The 26043-nt window shown below is 35.4% G+C and overlaps 1 protein-coding gene across 1 annotated transcript in view; it reads left to right on the plus strand.

Annotated features, from left to right (window-relative positions):
- Window positions 1-5208: 5208 nt before the first annotated feature.
- LOC142336832 (gamma-aminobutyric acid receptor subunit rho-2-like) overlaps window positions 5209-26043 on the plus strand; it is a 49629-nt gene continuing 28794 nt past the window's right edge. Inside the window, exons 1-4 of the mRNA XM_075385774.1 lie at window positions 5209-5394; window positions 16641-16708; window positions 18950-19163; window positions 20160-20294. Coding sequence (XP_075241889.1) covers window positions 5259-5394; window positions 16641-16708; window positions 18950-19163; window positions 20160-20294 — 553 coding nt within the window. The 5' untranslated portion in view covers window positions 5209-5258. The remainder of the gene's footprint in view (window positions 5395-16640; window positions 16709-18949; window positions 19164-20159; window positions 20295-26043) is intronic.

Here is a 26043-nt window from a genome sequence, read left to right on the forward strand (position 1 = left end):
ATCAAGATTTGTCAAGATTTTGCCAAGAGCTGTCAAGAAACTATCATGGTCTATCTTGATAAGATCTTACCAAGATCTCATCAGGATTTACCATGAATTGTTGTTATTTCAAGTTTTCGCAAGACATTTCACGTTTTGCAAGAAATGTCAAGATCGTGCATCAAATTTCGATCACTCTGACTTTCAGTGCTTTTTGCTTTTTCTGCAGTGTTCGTGGCGGGGTTGCTAAACACTGTTGATCATCAACTATTTCGATAAATTGTTGTCTTGGGTTGGTTTTACGTCAGTAATAAGTTCAAACAGTTATAAAGTTCAAGCGATAGAGCATAGATAAATCGCTCTTAATTGATCGCTTGCTTGCCTGACTCCAGCATTTCTCTTATTTATAAGAACACACGTTTGGTGCCTTGCGTCATTGGTTTATATGGTACCAAATATACGTTCCAAAATTGTCCTCTAATGTGATTTGAATGCATTGAGAATGTCACAAACTTTTTCGATGGTTTGTTACAGCTTAAGGAGCAAAAAACAGTTTTGAGTTCTAGGTGTACCAATACAGTTACACATGTTGCAAAATGGCAGCGTGTTGATCATCTGAGAATGATAAGTTGTCCAAAAAAACACAACCTGAGCTGTTATTTCTCCGAGTTTTTCATCTAACATGTCGACATTTGTCTTTGCCCACGCTTTCCAATTAGCCGTCTGTTAATTCTGAACCTCAAATCCCGCCTGATTTTGTCATTTTCTAAGTTTTTTTTTCAAAACTCCGGATCTTTGGTTCCTTCCAGATTGGCAACTCAGAAAACAGTTATCGAAATATGAGTGACTTGCTGAAATTAGGCAAGACTTGCAAAGAAAATTGAATAGGGCATCAAGGCCGTTACTGCACTCACGATAATGCGTCTTTGATAAAATTACGGCGTTCTTGAACTCAATTCGCCATATTCCGGCATGCTTTAGGTCCAACAAAATATCTCATAAGCACTTTTGGTGGCATTTGCAGAGCTTCTGACCCTCATTTTTCACCGGTTGCATCGTCCTTTTTTCGGCAAAAACAGATCAATGGCTTCTGAATTGGCGTTCTAAACAACGCACTTGCCTATGAGACGGCGAACGTCCCCTACTGTGATACGTCGAAAACCTCCTATTATTTTTTCAATGCAGGTATGGAAGCATAAAATAGCAGCCACAACCCGGGGAGCTGATCCGTGAAAGCTGCGTTCACCAGCTTGAAAATACTCAATACAAATCATTTAGACTATTTATTATCTAAACTATAATGTAGAATATTTACAGGCAATGGGTTCTGATTACACCAATTTCTGTCAACTGTTTATCATTGAAAACAAAAAGTCAAAAAAAGGAAAGAGCTCGCTAAAACATTGAAGCGCTGGCTCAATTTAGCCATCGGAACTCCAGAGGAGTATCATATCTCAATGCCCGCAAGTTCTTCATGAAAAACGGAAAAACAGAAAACGATTCTTTGAAGGTTCGTATTGATTCTTATTGAAAACTTCTGAAAAATTTATATTCAAATATTTTACAATGTATATGTGCACTCCAATAAAATTACTGATCTTGTCAAAGAGTTCATACAAAAACTTTAGCGAAACGTGTGTTAAAAAGCGGCTATTTTTGATATCTTGATTTTATTGCCAGAAATTTAAATTTACAGAATTACTACTGGTAATTGCGAAAATCAAAAGATGGGTGAAAAAGGACAATATGAACACCAGAAAAAACATCACATTTTGTACAATAATTCAATGACAGTACACGAATACAATCCAGACCTTTCGATTGCAAAATAGAATTCTAAACGAATACTAAGAAATAGTTTTTACAAAGATTTTTCTCAAAAAGTTATGGTTTTAATTCAACAAATGTATTCTTTTTCCGTCTTTGCTAATTATCCAGTTCCTGGAAACTGTTTTTGCTTATATAAAGAGCTTTCATTATCGCAATAAAGCGCAATTGGAACAAAGTTGCAATGTTTTGAATGGAGAAATAATCTAATCAGAGGTAATTGGGAGCCGCAAAAGTTTGTTTAATGGTTTGATTTTGGTCTGACAAGAGCTCCCTTTGGTCTGGTATAGAATGATCGAAACGATTTTGAGCGCATTTGAGTCTTATCAGAAACGAATTCGAGTGCATATTCTTTCAGTTTTTGCAACTTTTTTGCAAAGAGATGTTGGCTCTGCCAGGAGGTACCAATGGAGCAGCATTCTGATCAGATAATGACCTAGAGTAAGATTGCGTTGACCAAAACCAAGCTGTCTAGCCGATAGCAATTGCCAGGCCCCTTAACAAGTGAATTTGCACAAATGCAGATCAAGATTTTTTTTCTTGGAAAGCTGTCTAAAGTCATCTATGAATTCAGGAACAAGCATCAATTCCATACTGATTGTTTTTTGAAACTTTGAGTTTTTTTCGTTTGCAGTACTCTTAGAAATGGTTTTTCCTTGTTTGAATATATTACTTTCACTGACAAATTTTACGCAATTAATACATTACAGCATATATTAAGAAGTTTGCGCATAATTAAGGCCGTTCTCTGATCACACTATTTTCAACGCACTTTGTTCTATAAGAGACATTGTCAAGCGCACAATAGTTCAATCAGAGGTGATTTGGAGCGCACTTGATCCTAATCAAGGGCAAATAAGAGCGCACTTGAGTGTGATCAGAAGAGGATTCGACCGCAAAATTGCCCGCTCAGAGAAAGATTCGAGCGCACACTATTCTTATCAGGATTGACATGCAGGCGCACATTAGTCTGACCATAGAGAATTTCGAGCTCATGAACGGCTGGAGAACGGAGTTTTGTGGTAACGACAATAAATAAAATGGTCCGATCAGTGATCTCACGGTGTGTTTCCAGATCAAACTTTGGGGTTATGGGAATTTGTTGGAGTGCACAAAAGTTGGGTGAGTTGTTTGATTTAGGTGTGATCAGAGGTCCCTTCCGTCTGATATGGTCCAATCAGATGTGGTTTCTAGTGCAATTTGGTCTGATCAATTAAGATTTTGCGCGGATTTTTTGCAATTGTTTAACAGTGAGACATGTTGGTTTCGCTAAGTGGCAATAATAAGGCAGCGTTCTGATCAGTGACTCAACTACAATCTGATAGCGCTGACCAAAAGCAAAGGGTCTAGCCATTAGCGATTGCCATTCCGTGTTACAAGTGAACTTGAAAAAAATGAGTTGAGGACTTTTTTTGTGGAAAACTGTCTCAATTTCATCGATGGTTTCAGGTACATGTACCAAAGCCATACTAAACAAATTTTTTCCACACTTTGGTTTTTTTCAATATCAGTATTCTTAAATTTTGTTTTTGCTTATTGGAATGTATTACTGTCAACATCAATTTTCAATCAAAGAATACATTAGAGAAAAATTAGGAGATTTGTAGATAAATATGATCATTCTCTGAGAAAACCATTTCGGTCGCTTTTGTGTTTTATCAGGGGTGATTTGCCGTGCACTTGAGTCTGAGCAGTGGTGGATTTCATTGCACAATAATCTGCTCAGAGGAGGATTCGAGCGCACACTTATCATATCAGGAGTGACATTCAAGTGCACAATAGTCTGACGGGAGATTTTTTTGAGCACATAAACGGCTTGACAAAAGTCTGAAGAATATATGGGCCTTGAGATATGACATTGTAGAAAATGGTCTAATCATTGGCAATTTCGGTCCGGAGATGGTCTGATCAGGGGCCAGTTCAGGCGCACAAACCTCTGGACAATGGTCCAAGGTGGAACAAAAGTCTGAACAATGGTCTAATTTCGGTTTCATCAGTGGTGACTTCCACTTGTGAAGGTCTGATCAGAACCAGCTTCGAGTGCAGTTCAGGTGCACTCGATTTGTCCGGCGCTCAGAGGTTACTTCGGTCTGTGATGGTCGGATCAGGGGTCATTTGTCTGGCACCTCAACCAGGATTATAATAGGTCATTTATTAGAGAACGCTTTTTCTTCTATCCATTGAACTCAAAAGTTATAATTTGGAATTTTGTATGGGTGATTAAGATAAATTTTTCTGTCTATGACATTTAAAGCACGCTAAGCATCTTTAGACGCTCTAAATTTCATTAAAGCAATTTTTATATCACGCATTTGTAAAATGACAAATTTTTTAAAACCTTTTGTCAAAAAATCAAATCTGTCTGTAGTTGTTTGTTGTAAACATAATTTTGGTGACACGACGATGTTAGCGTGTGTAATGATCATTCTCCTTTTGTGTGAGATTTTTCAAAATCAATAACTTGAAACGCAAAATTACAGTTTGACCTAAGTGCCAGTCTATTTAAATAACACATTGCCAGCCATCTGTTTTTCTTTATAAAAGTACAAAAACTTATCTAAATTATTAACACTAATGGAGAGGATGTTCAGATGTTGTCTTTCAAACTTGTCTTGGAAACAGGCACAATTTGAACATCTTTCCTTTGAGTAAATATTTGTGAGAATCAAAGAATTAATAAATTATTAAAACTAATTGCCGTTGGTTACCAACTAAAATTTCAGCACTTCATGTAAAAAGTTTCGTTTTACTATTCGTGCATTCAACTTTTGTTCGTGCATTCAGCGATGCATTTTGCTAGTATAGACCTACCCGGGCCGAGGTTTTTACCCAAAAACAAGGGGGGAAAAGTGTAAAGAGTTCAACATAAAACATTTTATACCCCTAATTACATTACCCCAGAAAAACCGTGTTTGCAAGGAACAAGGGTGTAACAGTGTAAAAAGAAACGATACAAGTCATAACGGTGGAAAAAAGAGTGTATTTTTATCATTCCACCCTTAATTACACTCTTTACAAAGAGTGTAAAAAGAGTGGATAAAAGAGTGTAATTAAAGTGTAATGTTTTTAAAATTACCTCTTATACTCTTTTCCCCGATAAATAACAGTGGAAAACGGATTACACCCTAATCCCCGCTAATTAGGGGTGGAATAGGGGTGAAAGCTCGGCCCGGGTAATAAGTGCTCAAACTTTTCGAACTCGACAGAAAATCTTAGGTCTTTTCTGTTTGAGCAACCCCCCCCCCGTACGTTATGCCGTTATGCACCCCTCAGTTATATAGGACGTGCCATTGGTAAATTATTATGTAAAAAATATTTCATATGGCACGTGGTGTGCTTGGGGAGAGGGGTGCAATTAATATACATTTGCCAAGATGGAGGGGGGGGGGTCAACGGAAAAGATTCAAAGCCTTTTGTGATGTTAAATATCATTATTGGAAAAAAAAATTTAAATGTTCTTTCAATCAGTTACGTCAAAAATGTTTTGGGTCTTTATACTGATGCCGTTTTTGAACACAGTTTCAGCTGGAGGGAATGCGTTCTTTGTGGATGATTATGATCGCAATAGGAGGCCAGGCGCCGCTGAAGGTAACTAGGATCCCTAAACTGCTGCGGCGTTTCACATTATAGTAACAACTTTAATAGTTTTTTTAATAGATAATGTTATTTCATTTCTAGACATCGACCTACGGAAAGACTGTAAAAGTACATAACCAGGATCCAGGTGTAAGAGCTAAAAAGTTGTGATTGCGGTGATCTATTTTAAGAATCGCGGTGAAAAAAGTAATTCAAGTTGACTGCTAATCGTGAAAACTCACCGTTAAAAATCATCTAGTTAAATATCAGTTATTGCAGCAATATTCAATTTTTTGTGAATTTTGAAGAATTTGATACGCGTAAAAATTTTTTGAGGAGTGTTGAACAAAATTGGACGGTAGAGCGAGGAGTGGTTTTTTGTTTAGACCGCTGTTTTCGAGAGAGCGAGAAATTGAGATGTGATATATTTGTTCACACTTTTAAAGCAGTTTTCTTTCCTATTTTTTTGGGGAAGAGATTTGATTTTCCTATAGTATTATTTGTAATCTTAGTTTGATAACGTTTTGCTGTTTGCGGGTAACTAATATGAATTTATTGCAAATTTAAGGCTATTTTTAGCAATTTTCTTGATCTTGTTATGATTTGTTTGCCCTGCAATCTGTTTTTTTACTCCAGTCATTGGGCCTTTTGCCCGAAGAAATATTAAGGTATCAAATTTTCAATGTATTGTTGGTATAAAACCGTGTTTTTATTGGTTGAGATATATAACAGAAGATCTGGCAATTTTTCAGCGTTTCTTGGCAGTTTTTCAATTTTCCTTCAAAAAAATGATGTGACCCCCTACCGTGGATCACCAACTGTTGTATTTCAATGTTTCCGCTTGACTGAAAAATATTGGTTTAAGGACCACTTGTATTATATGAAATAATTGAATTTTTCGTATTGTTCAGTTAAGAAAATTTTTATGGCTAATTTTTAATTTATTATTTTGCTTTATAGTTCTAAAAGATGGGCGCCTTAATAAGATACCAGTTCTTTGAAATGGTGGTTTTCTTGGCAGTTTTCTCATTGACTGGTTTTCAGAGTTCTTCCAATAATGTTTTCTTTTTTTTCACTGCGCACTAAGAATTGTGCTCCAAAATTTACCTGAACAACACAAACATTTTTTTGTGTTGCAAACTAACTACACGTTTCTTACGCATACTTACGAACACAGGTAAATTGACATGTAAAATGACTGTAGTTCTACTGAAAATGTACTTGTTATTTACAAACACAACAAAACTTTGCTTCAACTTATTTTCAACTAATTTATCAAGTGCACTTTTTTCAATTGACGAAAAAGTTGAATTTCGTTTGAATAAGACAATGCGTTGAGAAGGTCACTCGAAGGCTTACTATGGCGGGTTATTGTAGGAGTTTTGAGTAATTGGGTAAAAAAAACTTTGACTAAATTCAACCAAATTCTTACAATTGTTTTTAAAACACCTTTACCGTCAAAGTGTGTTGACTCCATGCTGTCAAAAAGATATTTTAAAACCAAAATAACTGAAATCAAGCATTGTTTAGTAGTATATCCTCTTACCGGACAAGTAAATTCTAACACTGAACAAACGCTCCAATTAGGTTGAGTTTTTTCAAGCCAGTTAATAGTCTAAAAATCTTTTCATAGGCTGAAGAAACCAGTTTCTTTAGACATTAATGTGCTTTAGACAGTAATCTTGTGCAGATTAACGGCATACCAGAAACAGACAGGGTAATCGAAATCAGAATTTTTCCATGAAAATTTTGAAAAACATCAAATGTTTTTAATTAGGGTTTCCTCAGTATGAAACCCATGCCATCTCAGGTCCATAATTGTTGACGTCTTTTATGCTTTAGCAAACTGTTATTTCGACAAAAAATATTAGGTCCCAATAGATTTTTTGGTGACAATTTTTCATAGTTTAGGTAGAATTAATTCCCAGCCTCTTATTTTTGGACCAGCTTGTGCTTCAGTGACAGAAAATAGGCTGTGTTCAGTTCCAGATATTCTCCTCAGTAAAAAATAAGGTCCTGTCATTTATTAATTGTCCATCAAATTATGGTAGAGCGTATTTTTTTCTCGAAACGAGATGGAACACGATTTATAGACAACAGAAAAATCAGTTTTTAACGTTTTTTTCTCTCATCACGTTCCAATTCGTATTTAAAGTTATTTCTCGAACAATTTTACGAAATTAACCATTTTAAGTGAGTCTGCAGAGGCCTACCGATATTGCATATACAACAATTCTAACGTTATGAAAAACAATTAAGTGACGAATATCGAAGCATTCCACTTTCTCATCGATAAATCTTATGGGTAAATTTTGCAAATGAAAACAGCCAATTGTCATTCATAAGTCAAGATAGTTGACGACGTCACTTATTATTGAAAAAAATTACGGGTTGAGGAGGATAAAAGAAATGACGGAAATTAGGTGCCGGAAATTTTTTTTTCTCACTCAAGAAATCTTGGATACGAGTTCATTGGAATGGAGGTTTTCTTGGCAGTTTTCTCTTTGATTGGTTTTCAGATTTCTTCCGATAATGTTTTTTTTCCACTGCGCACTAAGAAATGTGCTGCAAAATATACCTGAACAACACAAACATTTTTCTTGTCTTGCAAACTAACTACACGTTACTTACACATACTTACGAACACAGGTAAATTGACATGTAAAATGACTGTAGTTCTACTGAAAATGTACTTGTTATTTACAAACACAACAAAACTTTGCTTCAACTTATTTTCAACTAATTTGTTAAGTGCACTTTTTTCAATTGACGAAAAAGTTGAATTTCGTTTGAATAAGACAATGCGTTGAGAAGGTCACTCGAAGGCTTGCTATGGCGGGTTATTGTAGGAGTTTTGATCAATTGGGTAAAAAAATATTAAATATATCCAACCAAATTCTTACAATGTTTTTTAAACGCCCTTACCATGAAAGTTTGTTGACGTCATGCTGTCAAAAAGATAAATTAAAACGGAAATGATTGAAATCAAACATTGTTTAGTAGTATATCCTCGACCCGGACAGGTTAATCTTGACCCTCAACTAACGCTCCAATTGGATAATGTTTAGTTTAGGTTTTTTTTCAAGCCAATTAATAGTCTAAAGATCTTTTCATAGGCTGAAGAAAGCAGTTTTATTAGACATTAATGAGAGTAATCAGTTAAACGGCATACCAGAACCAGACAGGGTAATGAAAATCAGAATTTTTTCATGAAAAATTTGAAAAACATCAAATGACTGTTTTTAATTAGGGTTTTATAAGCATAAAAGCCATACCATCCCAGGTCCATATATGTTGACGTCTTTTATGCTCTAGCAAATTTTTAACGTGACAAAAAACGAAAGGTCCCATTAAACTTTTTGGGGACAAGTTTTCTTAATTTAGCTTGAATTTATCCTCAGCCTCTTATTTTTGTACCAGCTTGTGCTTTAGTGACAAAAAATAGGCTGTGTTCAGTTCCAGATATTCTCCTCAGTAAAAAATAAGGTCCTGTCATTTATTAATTGTCCATCAAATTATGGTAGAGCGTATTTTTTTCTCGAAACGAGATGGAACACGATTTATAGACAACAGAAAAATCAGTTTTTAACGTTTTTTTCTCTCATCACGTTCCAATTCGTATTTAAAGTTATTTCTCGAACAATTTTACGAAATTAACCATTTTAAGTGAGTCTGCAGAGGCCTACCGATATTGCATATACAACAATTCTAACGTTATGAAAAACAATTAAGTGACGAATATCGAAGCATTCCACTTTCTCATCGATAAATCTTATGGGTAAATTTTGCAAATGAAAACAGCCAATTGTCATTCATAAGTCAAGATAGTTGACGACGTCACTTATTATTGAAAAAAATTACGGGTTGAGGAGGATAAAAGAAATGACGGAAATTAGGTGCCGGAAATTTTTTTTTCTCACTCAAGAAATCTTGGATACGAGTTCATTGGAATGGAGGTTTTCTTGGCAGTTTTCTCTTTGATTGGTTTTCAGATTTCTTCCGATAATGTTTTTTTTCCACTGCGCACTAAGAATTGTGCTGCAAAATTTACCTGAACAACACAAACATTTTTCTTGTCTTGCAAACTAACTACACGTTACTTACACATACTTACGAACACAGGTAAATTGACATGTAAAATGACTGTAGTTCTACTGAAAATGTACTTGTTATTTACAAACACAACAAAACTTTGCTTCAACTTATTTTCAACTAATTTGTTAAGTGCACTTTTTTCATTTGACGAAAAAGTTGAATTTCGTTTGAATAAGACAATGCGTTGAGAAGGTCACTCGAAGGCTTACTATGGCGAGTTATTGTAGGAGTTTTGAGTAATTGGGTAAAAAAAACTTTGACTAAATTCAACCAAATTCTTGCAATTGTTTTTAAAACACCTTTACCATCAAAGTGTGTTGACTCCATGCTGTCAAAAAGATATTTTAAAACCGAAATAATTGAAATCAAGCATTGTTTAGTAGTATATCCTCGTCCCGGACAAGTAAATTCTAACACTGAACAAACGCTCCAATTAGGTTGAGTTTTTTCAAGCCAGTTAATAGTCTAAAAATCTTTTCATAGGCTGAAGAAACCAGTTTCTTTAGACATTATTGTGCTTTAGACAGTAATCTTGTGCAGATGAACGGCATACCAGAAACAGAAAGGGTAATCGAAATCAGAATTTTTCCATGAAAATTTTGAAAAACATCAAATGTTTTCAATTAGGGTCTCCTCAGTATGAAACCCATGCCATCTCAGGTCCATAAATGTTGACGTCTTTTATGCTTTAGCAAACTTTCATTTTGACAAAAAATGTTAGGTCCCAATAGATTTTTTGGGGACAATTTTTCATAGTTTAGGTAGAATTAATTCCCAGCCTCTTATTTTTGGACCAGCTTGTGCTTCAGTGACAGAAAATAGGCTGTGTTCAGTTCCAGATATTCTCCTCAGTAAAAAATAAGGTCCTGTCCTTTATTAATTGTCCATCAAATTATGGTAGAGCGTATTTTTTTCTCGAAACGAGATGGAACACGAATTATAGACAACAGAAAAATCAGTTTTTAACGTTTTTTTCTCTCATCACGTTCCAATTCGTATTTAAAGTTATTTCTCGAACAATTTTACGAAATTAACATTTTAAGTGAGTCTGCAGAGGCCTACCGATATTGCACATACAACAATTCTAACGTTATGAAAAACAATTAAGTGACGAATATCGAAGCATTCCACTTTCTCATCGATAAATCTTATGGGTAAATTTTGCAAATGAAAACAGCCAATTGTCATTCATAAGTCAAGATAGTTGACGACGTTACTTATTATTGAAAAAAATTACGGGTTGAGGAGGATAAAAGGCATGACGAAAATTAGGTGCCGGAAATTTTTTTCTCACTCAAGAAATCTTTGATACGAGTTCATTGGAATGGAGGTTTTCTTGTTAGTTTTCTCTTTGATTGGTCTTCAGATTTCTTCCGATAATGTTTTTTTTCCACTGCGCACTAAGAAATGTGCTGCAAAATTTACCGGAACAACACAAACATTTTTCTTGTCTTGCAAACTAACTACACGTTACTTACACATACTTACGAACACAGGAAAATTGACATGTAAAATGACTGTAGTTCTACTGAAAATGTACTTGTTATTTACAAACACAACAAAACTTTGCTTCAACTTATTTTCAACTAATTTATTAAGTGCACTTTTTTCAATGGTCGAAGAAGTTGAATTTCGTTTGAATAAGACAATGCATTGAGAACGTCACTCGAAGGCTTGCTATGGCGGGTTATTGTAGGAGTTTTGATCAATTGGATAAAAAAAATATTAAATAAATCCAACCAAATTCTTACAATTTTTTTTAAACGCCCTTACCATGAAAGTTTGTTGACGTCATGCTGTCAAAAAGATAAATTAAAACCGAAATGATTGAAATCAAACATTGTTTAGTGGTATATCCTCGACCCGGACATGTTAATTTTGACCCTCAACTAACGCTCCAATTGGATAATGTTTAGTTTAGGTTTTTTTTTCAAGCCAATTAATAGTCTAAAGATCTTTTCATAGGCTAAGAAAGCAGTTTTATTAGACATTAATGAGAGTAATCAGTTAAACGGCATACCAGAACCGGACAGGGTAATGAAAATCAGAATTTTTTCATGAAAAATTTGAAAAACATCAAATGACTGTTTTTAATTAGGGTTTTATAAGCATAAAAGCCATACCATCCCAGGTCCATATATGTTGACGTCTTTTATGCTCTAGAAAATTTTTAACGTGACAAAAAAACGAAGGGTCCCATTAAACTTTTTGGGGACAAGTTTTCTTAATTTAGCTTGAATTTATCCTCAGCCTCTTATTTTTGTACCAGCTTGTGCTTTAGTGACAAAAAATAGGCTGTGTTCATTTCCTGATTTTCTCCTAAATAAAATAAGGTCCTCTCATTTATTCTTTTTTCTGAAATCGAGATGGAACACGAATTATAGACAACATGATAATCAGTTTCTAACGCTTTTTTCTCTCATCACGTTCCAATTCTTATTTAAAGTTATTTCTCGAACAATTTTACGAAATTAACCATTTTAAGTGAGTCTGCGGACACCTGCCGATTTTGCACATACAACAGTTTTAACGTTATGAAAAACAGTTATTGTGACCAATATCGAAGCATTCTTTTACTTATGGATCGTCATCTTGCAACTAAAAACTATCTATTGTCATTCAAAAGTCAACCTTGGCCTAGGCCTCGACGTGTGAAAAGACTTTGAAAGTCTAGTAGGGCGGGGGGCAATATTGACTATAATTACACGGTCGAGCTTCCTAGTTAATGTCGAGCTATTATTTTTTCATGAGTCGCGCTTAAGTCTTTTCATAACAAAGAAAGTCCAGCTAAGGTCTTTTCATGGGCCCACCATTAGTCATTTCATAACCAACAAAGTCGAGTAAAGGTCTCTTTTTGGGTCCACCATTAGTCGTTTCATACGTCTACTTTTGTTCAAAATCCGAAATCCGCAATATTGCACGGACAATTATAATGGCAAAAAACAGACTTATGAAAAGACCAAGGATGACCCATGACCCATGAAAAGACTTCAACTCGAATTTGTTTGCAAACATTGTGTCGAGCTTAAGCCCAGCCCAAATATTGAGTCGAGCTAAAGTCTTTTGTAAAATTTTGGGTCCAGTTAATGTCTTTTGCGAAAAATCTGAGTCGAGTTAAAGTCGAGAATGTCTTAAAGTTCAGCTAAAATTTTTTCATAGCTCAAATGAGTCGAGTATGGTCTTTTCATAGTACATTTGGGTCGAATATTGTATTTTCATAAGTCTGTAACTAGACCTGGGAAGATAGTTGACGACGTCAATTATAATTGGAAACTAGTACGAGTTGAGGAGGATAAAAGAAATGGCAAAACTTAGGTGCCGGAAAACCTTTTTCTCACTCAAGTCATTGGTACGAGTTCATGTTTTTGATTAAGAACATTTTCGAACGCTTAAAACTTTTCAAAATGCTGAATGTTAGCGATGTTAACAAATAGTCTAAACTCATTACACAAAAACAGGTGGTAACAAAAACAGATTATTTGTTATTAATCAAGTTTGGGTATAGGAGCAGCAGCTCTCTCATGATTGAACGCCTGACCGCGGCGCTGTCATGATCTGCCCCCAATTGCTCCGAAGATCTGTGCACAATGACGGCACACTGCACAATAAATAAAGTTAAGGTTAACACCTCTACTTAAGGGTAAATATTTAAGGTAAGTTAAGGCAAAGTTAATATAAATTTATCGCTACCCTTAAGCTAACAATTTAAGGTAATTTTACGACAAGTTAGAGTAAAGTTAAGGCTTTTGTTAAGGTGGCGAGGCCTTTAACTTTTACGGTAAACTTGACGGCAAAGTTAACTTAAGTTGAGGTGAGTTAAGGAAAGGCAGATTTACTTAAACAGTTGAGGTACGTTAAGTTATTTCTTAATGTAAAATTACCTTAAATTTATTTAGTGTGTGCGACTAACTCGTGCATTCAAAATTGACTAAAGTTAACAGGGGATATAAAATCGCATCTGAAATTAACAGCTTTGACCAGGTAGCTCTTGAAAAAATCCAACTCCAGATGAACGGAAAGTTGCTAAGATACTCCACGAACACTAGCTTCGCCAGTACAAGCAATGACAGGAACAGCAACTCGGATACGCAGCATGTACTGTGTTTATATCGCCTACCCATCACATTATCAGCCATGTGCCACTTTATCAAACCAAAATTATAAAAAAAACTCTTGTTGAATTTTCCAAGCACACAAGGTGAGCATTCAAATTAAAATGGACCTGAAGCTCAACAAACTCAGTCAACAAATGTCCTCTATGCAGAAAAATTGCAAAGGAAAGCGAAAACTGCAGCCATTTGTCTTCACATTTATCTGTGAAAAGTAAAGATATTCATTTCGAGTGTTTTCAAAGACGCAGTTTGTCATTCTAAAAAACGCGAAGTGGGTCAACCGAACACCATAGTCATCTTAAAGCAACAATTAAATAGACTAGAACAAGAATTTAGACGCAAAAAATTATCCACTGTGCGAATTTCCCTACGAATAAAGGGAACGCTTCCAAAAATGGGGCAGAACTGTGAAAGGAATTATCTCAGCAAATGCGTGACAAAAGAAAACAGAGCCATTTACCTAGATGAAGAAAAAACCGTCGTTATGATATTCGTAAAATTGTGCAAAAAAACAACAAAAAAACGCATACAAAACAAATCTAAACATAGCTGGCAGATTGCCAGAAAATAGCCGCAATAGCTTCATAGATCTGCAGTCTCAAAAAACAGTAAAAAAGACAGACCAAAAATATTCGTCTTTTCATTGAAGGCTTTTATGTTATATTTTGATTAAAAATCTGTATAATTTTTGCTTACTCTATTAGCTGCTCTCAAATAACCTTCATTTAGAGTAACACACACCCATTTGACCTTATCTTTTTGAATTAAAGTAAATAAAAATCAATTTCAAAGTGAGGAAGTTATTTTTGTGAGTGAGGTAACTCAAGTGCGACCAAAAATTTAATCACGCAAATGAACAAAAAACTCGCTCTACTAAGATCGAAAAATGACGTCACATACGCATTTCAGCTGAAATTGCATGCACGAATGAACAAAAAGCAGATTTGAAGTGGTTGTCATGTTATATAATTGTAGCAAAAATCGCCATGACGAAATAAAAAACATAACAGGACGAGTCCTGACGTGAAATTCAAAGAATTTTCATTGACTAAACAAGAACTAGACATAGAACGGAGTATGAGTGAATTGGGAAAACCATTTCCCAAAATCAGATTAAAAAAACTGAAAAGCAATGCCAAATGCTGCATGTGAACAAAAAAAAACTAGCGAGAAATTAAAATTTGGTTCAAACAAAAAAGTAGGTTTGGAATGAACAATCAATGGACTGGAAAAACCATTTAGAAAAAAATCCAATCCAGAAAATTGAAAAACAGTAAAAACCAAAGTGAAATTGCCGCATGTTAACAAAAAACCACTAGCGAGAAAGCGAAATTTTGTTCAAACACCGTTTTCTCACTCTACCTTAAAATTAGAGCAAAAAATTTTACGCCGCAAAACCACTCGCTTTTTCGCTCCGTTTCCTGTTTTGGCGTGACCCAAATCACAACTCAAATTTAACTCAAATTCTTTGAATTTTAAAAAAACCAAGAGAAGGCCAATAATAGCCCCAGCTATCGCTGTGCGTCATCCATAACTTTTATCCGAATGGGGCAATTTAGAACATGATATCTTTTCTGCTGTTCTTTGTCTCGAGTCACATCTCAGCTTGCGTTTAAAACTGCTGTCCTATTTGTGGATATAACATTTTCAGTTACAATAATGGACCAATGGGTTTCAATCCTCCCGTGCTGTATGTATGAACCCGTACAAACCAGCCTGAAATATATTATTTACAGGATAAACTCAGAATGAATTTTGTTACAGCTCAGAGTATTTTAAGGCTGCAAATTTATAATGTTTCAGACTAAATTCAGAGAACCTTTTTTGTTCTGCAGTTTACCATGTAAAGTCTAAAATTTGACCTGATCATAGTACTGGTCAGAGTAAAATTACAGAATTGAAATACTATGGTTCAGTACTAATTTTGTCTGTGGGTCCAGTCCGGGCACCTACTTCTGGGAGCAATTGGGTGACGTAACAATAATGGCTGCACTTAATAAAATGGGATCATCACAACGGCCTTGCAAATATTAATAAACCTTCGTTGCTATTTTTTTTTCACTAGAAAACACTTAAACCGCATAGTTCACCTAGCCAAGAGTATAAATGTCAATTTGTAGAAAAAACACCCAATTAATATCCATTGTATAATTATATTTCATTTTGTCATTAAAAATCATTACTCAACCTGATTTGAACGTCACAGTAAAAGGTAATTTACTGAGCTGAACAAAGTTTAGTATAGCCGTCACAACATCAACTGCAGTAATCATTATCATTTCTGGACCTTCCGGACTGTTAGAAGATGCAGGAAATATCTTCACCCTTTTACAAAAAGAGACATAAAAGAAGTCCAACCAGTTTTTGACCATTTTTTTTACAACGACTTCTCTTATTTGACAATCAGATTTATCAGACAAAAATTAACAAGTTACATTTAAGAATCAAGTTTCTAATGTAAAAATTTTTATCGAACTTGCGGTAATTAAAATGCGAGTCAATAATGATTGTATGCTGGTAAGCAAAAAGAACTTTTCGAGAAGAAAGAAAAGCTTTATATGATAGAAGACATAAATTCTTCCAAAATTTGCAGGGAAAAAATGGTTCATGAACTCATTATCGTGTTGTCGAAATTTTTCTGCTGTGCAGTCGAAATTTGGGGTGTGTTACAATTAACAATCACTTATTAACAATCACAACCTTATCACTTTAGTGGTTATAATTATACACACCTAATGTGCCTTGGAAAATTCTAAGTTTCTTTTCATGTTAATTTTATGCTAGAAAATTGATCACTTCTGCGTTGAAGATCTGAAAAATTAGAAGACCAGAAACAACGAGAGAACGAATTGTAGAATAAACTCAAAAACGAGAACCTAAACCGTATTTATGGTGTTGCTTGGGGTCTATATCTTAAGGGGTCGACTAGAAACGAAATCAAATCCTATCCTATCGTGATGTTTGCCCCCGTTTTGTTATCTTGAAGTAACCTGAGGCGAGCATATTGAGGCGAGTTTTGGGCGAAAGGGTAAAGTGTGTTTATTATTTCAGGCGTTCCTGATCCAGTGCAGTTCGACATATTTATCCACAAGATTGGTCCGATTGAGGAGGCTGATATGGTGAGTCAAGAAATTAATTTTATTTTTTTACCATTAAATAATTTGTTGCCCCCCCCCCTCCCACCCCCGTCGCCTATGCGCCCATTGAATTACGACTTTTGATTTTAAGTATGTATTTCACACCTTCCCGAACCTAAGTTTTGTAAAAAAAAATGACGTAAGATTAGCGATGAGTTTAGTAGTAATTTTTTGATTCGATGTTATTAGCGGTGAATTTTTTTACCGCATTCACAGCATCTATGAATTGTTGCGGATATTCCTAAAAATTGCAACGGATAAATTATCATGGTATATAATATTAACACCTATAACCGTTATCACTGCCCAGCTAAATATCAGTTTGTTGATACATGGAAAAAAAACAAACATTTTGTTCAGGGTGTGGAAAGGATGCAGTTCCATACTGGCTACAAAGTTAAAACCATAATAAAGCATATTGGTTTTAGTGTTTTTTCTTGAGTTCTGTTAAATTTAACAGTCTATGAGAATGTATTAAATGTGTAAAAAAGTGAACCTCGAAAAGTGATGAAACTGTTATCATTTGCTTTGTGAAAATAAGGTAAAGAAAATTTTTGTTAGAGGTATAAGATAGATGATTTTCCGTTTTCTATCCTATGCGCAAATAATTATTTTCAAATTCTATGTCTGTATGGCTGTTTTTTTTTTCATAAAAGTTGGAATAAAAAACGTTGAGCTGTTAAAAAGTCAAGTCAAGGGGCTGAATAATCAAGAGATCGTCAGAGACTCGATTGGCACAAGTTAAAAAAAATCACTTTATTGATTTTCCTCAACTTTGAACGGAAAAACACTGCAAGGTGTTTGGCACATAAATGGACAAATTGACCCAATTGATTTCGTTTGCTTTTACGGACAGTGTTCAGAGCTTTACACATTTTTACGAACTTTTAAGGAAAAGTAAATCACATATAAAAAATACTTTATCCATTTTGTCAACTTGACAAATTTTGCATGTTAAGATATTAGAATCATCGAAACAATTTAAATTGAGGTAAGAGCGAGCAAAATGTTACTCTTTGCGGTGTCAGTTGATCGGTTCTAATTCTTTTAAAGCCAATTCAAATAAATTTGCATCTTTTAACACCATATCTTTTCAACTCTATTATTTAATCCCGCTTATTAGCAGTCGGCACTACAATTATGCTTTCTCTTTATTAAGTACACAATTTAATCACAGTTATAGAATTTAAAATTCATCTAAAATCTATAGAATTTAAAATTCATCCATGAAATCTCATAAAATCTATTTCTAAACAATTTTTCGGTTGCGATGTTTTCATACCAATTCGCACTTCCGCTGAGGCATAGCCGACTGATTGTAATGTTAAGAAAACCAATTATAAAAGGACTGAATTGGGGTGATATGATAGAGGTCTTAAATAATATTTATGAAATGATAAGAGGTTAAATAAATTTGTTATATTTCAACGCCTATAATATTTTGAGAGGAGTTACAAATTCTGATTTACGAGAAGAATTTGCTCAAACTCATAACACGAATCTGGCGTGGCCTATGAAAAAAGCAGGAGAAACCCATGAACAGAAATTTGCATCGACACTAATTGAGGTCAATGACTGTGTAATTAAAAATTCAATATCAAAATTTACCTCCGCACCTTCTTGATTTCTGAATTATTTCCATCAACTCACTAACTCAACTTGTGGGGCCATAAAATTATCAAAAAATTTGAGCTTCCCGTTCACAAGAATTGAGTATTTGCTAACTTCTAATTTTCCTCAAACCGCACAAATTAACAATTGGAACATTTCACTTTTATAACTTGGTTTCCTTAATGCACAATTGACTAGTAAATTTGGCCTTTTTAGATAATGAAAAAATTAGCGATAGAACCCAACGAAGAGAAAACCTTCAAATGAAATTTACAATTTGCGAAAAAAAATAGTGTAACGGGCAATTATTTCGTAACGTTTTGAAATTAATTGCATTGTAAAAAGCTAGACTAACGGCTTTTTAACTCAGTAACTAACTTTGGAGCCGATCAATCTAAGAAGCTTCTGTTTTGATTTCAATTTGTTTATCAAACTCAAATTCAGATATTTTCGAAATGTTATTTCGATAATTCAGATATTTTCGAAATGTTATTTCGATAATTCAGACATTTTCGAAATGTTATTTCGATAATTCCTCGGCTCAGACAGAAACCGAGGTTCTGCATAATTGCCTACCATGAATTTTATGTCATAATTTTTAATCTACTTTAGATAATGTCAGTTGATATCTACTTTCGACAGTACTGGACAGACAACAGACTAACTGAACTGTATGACCACCAGGCGACTTTGAATAATGTTGACTCTAACTCGTCTTCGTCTTCGGCTGTGGTCCAGCTAAGATCGGACTATGCAGACCTTCTGTGGGTGCCGGACTTGTACTGGGTGGATGCTGTTAAAGTTTGGAAACCTGGGGTTCTTTCAGGTAGGGGTGAAAATTTGTGAAATAATAATTGATTATTTTTAATAATATTAATAATGAATTATTTCTGGTGTCCATTATTAACTTTGATTTCCAAAAGTTAGAGAAAATGTAGAAATAATGTTTGGTTGGGTAAATTGTCATGTAACCGTTGAAATAAATTTTAATTGGACAATTTAACATCCAAGTATAATAATACTTACACATTCAAATTTTCGATCATTATGTAATAGCTGTTATGGAGCTAATTTAACAAATTTATATACATAAAAAAAATTTCATGGGTCTTGGCATTACTCCGGTATTGTGACACACTGGTCGAGGTTTTCGGGTGAATTTTTAAAAGAAATTCTGTGAACATTTTGTAAGAAACGCGGTGATTGTGGTGAGTGCGCTGAAAATAAATAATTCACCGCGATTTGCTGAATTCACCGCAAAAAGATGTAACAAATACGCGGTGAAAATTATTTTTTTTTCACCGCATTTCTTACGAAAATTTACCTCCAAACCTAGACCCGGGCAGCACTTCTTACCTGTTCAGTTCATTTTTCGTTCCATATCATACCTGGATAAAAATTCTACCTGCTCAAATGAGCCGCAGCGGATTTAGTAAATTTCAGGGCAATATTTAGCGTTCCATGTTTTAATCTACTGAATGAACTTCGACTACAAGACTTGATTGCAACTTACTAATTGGGCTTAGAAATCAGTGCTCCATTTAAGGTGTAACTGTATGAGCCAATAATTTATATTGGGTGTATTTTTGAATTCAAAAGTTTTGGATTGTTAAAATTTGCCACATTCAAAAATCAATAAATCATCATTTTCCAAAAAAATTTCCGAGTAAATTATGAATGCTTCTATACGACCCCCCCCCCCTCCCACACCAACCCCTGGGCCGACAGTGATATGGTATTGCCATTCATCTGTTATTAAATAGCATGCCATTATGTTTTCAAAAGGGGAAAGATTTTATTTCAGTTTGATATTTCTCTGCAGGAAGCCAGGCGCTGGAATTGGGAAGCGACGGGAGTGTCTTCTACTCTTCCCGACTTCTGGTCACTTTCAGATGTGAGATGGATCTCAAATACTTCCCATTTGATGTACAACAATGTAATCTCTGCTTCGAAAGCTGTTAGTATCCATTTCGTCACTTTGGCTGGTACCAATAAAGCAAAGCCATTCCTTATTAAACCATTTATTATGCCAAATATAATATAAAAGCACTATAAAGCGAAAAAGCACTAAATTGTGCCAGCAGATCTCGAAAAAAACTTAACGCCCAATGAATTTATGCCTCTGTCATACGGAGTGGATATTACCCTCAGAATATCCATTACGGTATTCTAGTTCATGTTCATCATTTGGAGGACAGGTGCTTCCATTTAAGTATTTATTTCAGTTCTTCATACATATTCTAATGTCTGTTCATATCGCAGACAGGAAACTGTCTGATCACGCATGTAAACTTTTCATGAGCATTTCCTTATATGTGATTAAATTGTGAAATAATGTTACTTCCTTTTAATCTCGGTTTTACCTTAATCATAAATTCATTCTCCAATTTGCACTGCTACAATTCAGTTCTAATTTATCATTATTCAATCGCTTTTCAGTTAAACCTGCTCAATTTGGTATTGAGCCATTCGCACCGCGAATACTAGTTTCTCGAATTGAGAAGACAAAGGACCGAAAGTTATTAAGCAAACGCAACGCAATTGCTTTTGCTAATTTGTTTGAATGCATTTGCTACTCGATTGACATGTGCAAAAGTAACCGAGTACAACATGTGCGCAGTCAGCAGCTGAGTCCAGAAAGACACCCCTTCAAGTTGACGCATTCTGGGAGAAACCAACCGTCACTCCACCACTTTCGTGGGACAAATGGACGCAGATGGAAATTGGCATTGTTGGCGAGGAAGGGATTCAACTTGAACTCCTGTTAAATGGACCACCTTCTACAGTAACATTCCCGCCTGAACCGACATACGAGGAGCCTGTGGAGAACCCTACACAAGCAACAGAAAAGGACCGAAAAGTTCGCAATCAGCATTTAAAGGTAAATTGGCAAAATCGATGTAAAAAGATCGATGAAATTGGCATTTTGTGCGGGGATAAACCTTGGGGAATTTGCGAGCAGAAATCTGCATCACTACTTTACTTAAGCATCGTAATAGAAGGACGCCGTATCTTTAAAAGTAAACACCCCCGCTTTCAAATCGAGAAAGAACCATTCAAGGAACTTTGGCAGGCGATGGATGATTCCTTCGCTAAAGTTAGGAATATCACGTATGATCGTTTTCTATTGTGGTCATATAAGCAACAAAAGGGGCGAATCCGATGAAAGTTTTTACGATCACTTAATCGAACAGACGGAAAACTGCAGTCTCGGGGATGAGGAAACTACTCTCATCAGAGACACAATTATACTTAATATGATGGACCATGACATTCAAAAAAAATTATTGAAAGAAACCGTTTCACCTACAAAAGCTCTCGATAACGCAATACAAATGGAAATGGGGGGCACAAAACCAGCACAAAAAAATTTAAAAATTTGAATATAGCCATCAACTTGGTTAATGCTGTCAACAATTTTCAAACCCGAAATTGCAACGCGAATTACCAACCAACTTGTAAGGACTCCACTCGGCACCCAACTGTCCCGCAAGACTACCAGTATACTAGCATTTGTGCCAATTGTGGCCAACGATGGAGTCACAACCACCGTCAACTTTGCCCCGCGAACGGAACAAAGTGCAATATTTGTGGTATAACCGGACATTTTGCACAGAAAAGCAGAAAACCGAAAAAACCACAAAGACAATCATCTAAACCTCCGCAAACGAATGTTAACCAAATTGACAACTCTACTGAAAAAAAGTGATGACGACGAATCAATCAATTGTATCACGAGCTATCAACAACTTTAATAGATGGACATGCAATGACACTCATCTAACAGTTGTGGAAGACAGACACAAGATCATCATCGGAAGAGGCCTCTTCAACAGTCTTGGCCTCGAAATTGTCCAACAACAAGCACAAAGCGGTAAATGTGTTAATAATATTAAAAATTCTACATGTAAAATTAAAGACACAATCGCGGCACAATTTCCCCAATTGGTTTTAAGAATTGGTCTTTCAAAGACAAGTAGCGAAATCCAAGTTCCATCAAAAGTTTACAGCAAAGCACCAAAAAGTTCGACGCGTTCCAAAAAATTTACAACCTAGGGTCACGGCAGAAGTAGATGGTTTACAGACTGAAGGTCATATCGAAAAGTTGTCTAGTTGTTCGGACGAACATTTCATATCTCCAATCGTCATTACAGTAAAGAAAGATCGATCTATAAAATTAGCATTAGACTCTAAAGTGTTAAATAAAGAAATGCACAAAAACAAATATCAAATGCCCAACATAGACATGATAATAGATTCAACCTCACAACACCTCACAAACACTCAAAAAGGTCAACAATTATATTTTTCAACAAAAGATCTCAAAAATGCTTTTAATCAATGACAACTACACAAAAATACTGCAAAATATTGTAACTTCAATATCATTTGTGCAGAATCCACTGGCACTCATGGATTCAAAACAAGATTCTACGGCCAAACTGACATGCCGGCAGAATTCCAAAAGGCCATGGATCATACACTTGTAGTTCAACAAAACACCTATTGCTTCTTAGATGATATTATAATTGTCAGCATGAGGTCTGAATCTGATCATTTACCCAAACTGGCATATCACCACTTGAAATTAAAACTGCAGCTATATTAGCAATACCACCACCATCAACATTAAAAAGTTTGCGATCCTTTCTTGGGTCCGTTCACTATATTGACAAATTTATACCACATCTAGCACAATTTTGCCACCCACTTAGACCACTTTTCAAGAAATTGACGAAATTTATTTCCACTGAGGAACACACCAAACATTTCAGTCATCTCTGTCATACGGAGTGGATATTAACCTCAGAATATCCATTACGGTATTCTAGTTCATGTTCATCATTTGGACGACAGGTGCTTCCATTTAAGTATTTATTTCAGTTCTTCATACATATTCTAATGTCTGTTCATATTGTAGACAGGAAACTGTCTGATCACGCATGTAAACTTTTCATGAGCATTTCTTTATATGTGATTAAATTGTGAAATAATGTTACTTCCTTTTAATCTCGGTTTTACCTTAATCATAATTTCATTCTCCAATTTGCACTGCTACAATTCAGTTCTAATTTATCATTATTCAATCGCTTTTCAGTTAAACCTGCTCAATTTGGTATTGAGCCATTCGCACCGCGAATACTAGTTTCGCGAATTGAGAAGACAAAGGACCGAAAGTTATTAAGCAAACGCAACGCAATTGCTTTTGCTAATTTGTTTGAATGCATTTGCTACTCGATTGACATGTGCAAAAGTAACCGAGTACAACATGTGCGCAGTCAGCAGCTGAGTCCAGAAAGACACCCCTTCAAGTTGACGCATTCTGGGAGAAACCAACCGTCACTCCACCACTTTCGTGGGACAAATGGACGCAGATGGAAATTGGCATTGTTGGCGAAAGAAGGGATTCAACTTGAACTCCTGTTGAATGGACCACCTTCTACAGTAACATTCCCGCCTGAACCGACATACGAGGAGCCTGTGGAGAACCCTACACAAGCACCAGAAAAGAACCGAAAAGTTCGCAATCAGCATTTAAAGGTAAATTGGCAAAATCGATGTAAAAAGATCGATGGAATTGGCATTTTGTGCGGGGATAAACCTTGGGGAATTTGCGAGCAGAAATCTGCATCACTACTTTACTTAAGCATCGGAATAGAAGGACGCCGTATCTTTAAAAGTAAACACCCCCGCTTTCAAATCGAGAAAGAACCATTCAAGGAACTTTGGCAGGCGATTGATGACTCCTTCACTAAAGTTAGGAATATCACGTATGATCGTTTTCTATTGTGGTCATCTAAGCAACAAAAGGGGCGAATCCGAAGAAAGTTTTTACGATCACTTAATCGAACAGACGGAAAACTGCAGTCTCGGGGATGAGGAAACTACTCTCATCAGAGACACAATTATACTTAATATGATGGACCATGACACTCAAAAAAAATTATTGAAAGAAACCGTTTCAACTACAAAAGCTCTCGATAACGCAATACAAATGGAAATGGGGGGCACAAAACCAGCACAAAAAAATTTAAAAATTTGAATATAGCCACCAACTTGGTTAATGCTGTCAACAATTTTCAAACCCGAAATCGCAACGCGAATTACCAACCAACTTGTAACGACTCCACTCGGCACCCAACTGTCCCGCAAGACTACCAGTATACTAGCATTTGTGCCAATTGTGGCCAACGATGGAGCCACAACCACCGTCAAATTTGCCCCGCGAACGGAACAAAGTGCAATAATTGTGGTATAACCGGACATTTTGCAAAGAAAAGCAGAAAACCGAAAAAACCACAAAGACAATCATCTAAACCTCCGCAAACGAATGTTAACCAAATTGACAACTCTACTGAAAAAAAGTGATGACGACGAATCAGTCAATTGTATCACGAGCTATCAACAACTCTAATAGATGGACATGCAATGACTCTCATCTAACAGTTGTGGAAGACAGACACAAGATCATCATCGGAAGAAGCCTCTTCAACAGTCTTGGCCTCGCAATTGTCCAACAACAAGCACAAAGCGGTAAATGTGTTAATAATATTGAAAATTCTACATGTAAAATTAAAGACACAATCGCTGCACAATTTCCCCAATTGGTTTTAAGAATTGGTCTTTCAAAGACAAGTAGCGAAATCCAAGTTCCATCAAAAGTTTACAGCAAAGCACCAAAAAGTTCGACGCGTTCCAAAAAATTTACAACCTAGGGTCACGGCAGAAGTAGATGGTTTACAGACTGAAGGTCATATCGAAAAGTTGTCTAGTTGTTCGGACGAACATTTCATATCTCCAATCGTCATTACAGTAAAGAAAGATCGATCTATAAAATTAGCATTAGACTCTAAAGTGTTAAATAAAGAAATGCACAAAAACAAATATCAAATGCCCAACATAGACATGATAATAGATTCAACCTCACAACACCTCACAAACACTCAAAAAGGTCAACAATTATATTTTTCAACAAAAGATCTCAAAAATGCTTTTAATCAATGACAACTACACAAAAATACTGCAAAATATTGTAACTTCAATATCATTTGTGCAGAATCCACTGGCACTCATGGATTCAAAACAAGATTCTACGGCCAAACTGACATGCCGGCAGAATTCCAAAAGGCCATGGATCATACACTTGTAGTTCAACAAAACACCTATTGCTTCTTAGATGATATTATAATTGTCAGCATGAGGTCTGAATCTGATCATTTACCCAAACTGGCATATCACCACTTGAAATTAAAACTGCAGCTATATTAGCAATACCACCACCATCAACATTAAAAAGTTTGCGATCCTTTCTTGGGTCCGTTCACTATATTGACAAATTTATACCACATCTAGCACAATTTTGCCACCCACTTAGACCACTTTTCAAGAAATTGACGAAATTTATTTCCACTGAGGAACACACCAAACATTTCAGTCATCTCTGTCATACGGAGTGGATATTAACCTCAGAATATCCATTACGGTATTCTAGTTCATGTTCATCATTTGGACGACAGGTGCTTCCATTTAAGTATTTATTTCAGTTCTTCATACATATTCTAATGTCTGTTCATATTGTAGACAGGAAACTGTCTGATCACGCATGTAAACTTTTCATGAGCATTTCCTTATATGTGATTAAATTGTGAAATAATGTTACTTCCTTTTAATCTCGGTTTTACCTTAATCATAATTTCATTCTCCAA

This window comes from Convolutriloba macropyga, chromosome 3 (genome assembly GCF_964194025.1).
Source record: "Convolutriloba macropyga chromosome 3, txConMacr16.3, whole genome shotgun sequence".
In the NCBI taxonomy this organism is placed as follows: Eukaryota; Metazoa; Xenacoelomorpha; order Acoela; family Convolutidae; genus Convolutriloba; species Convolutriloba macropyga.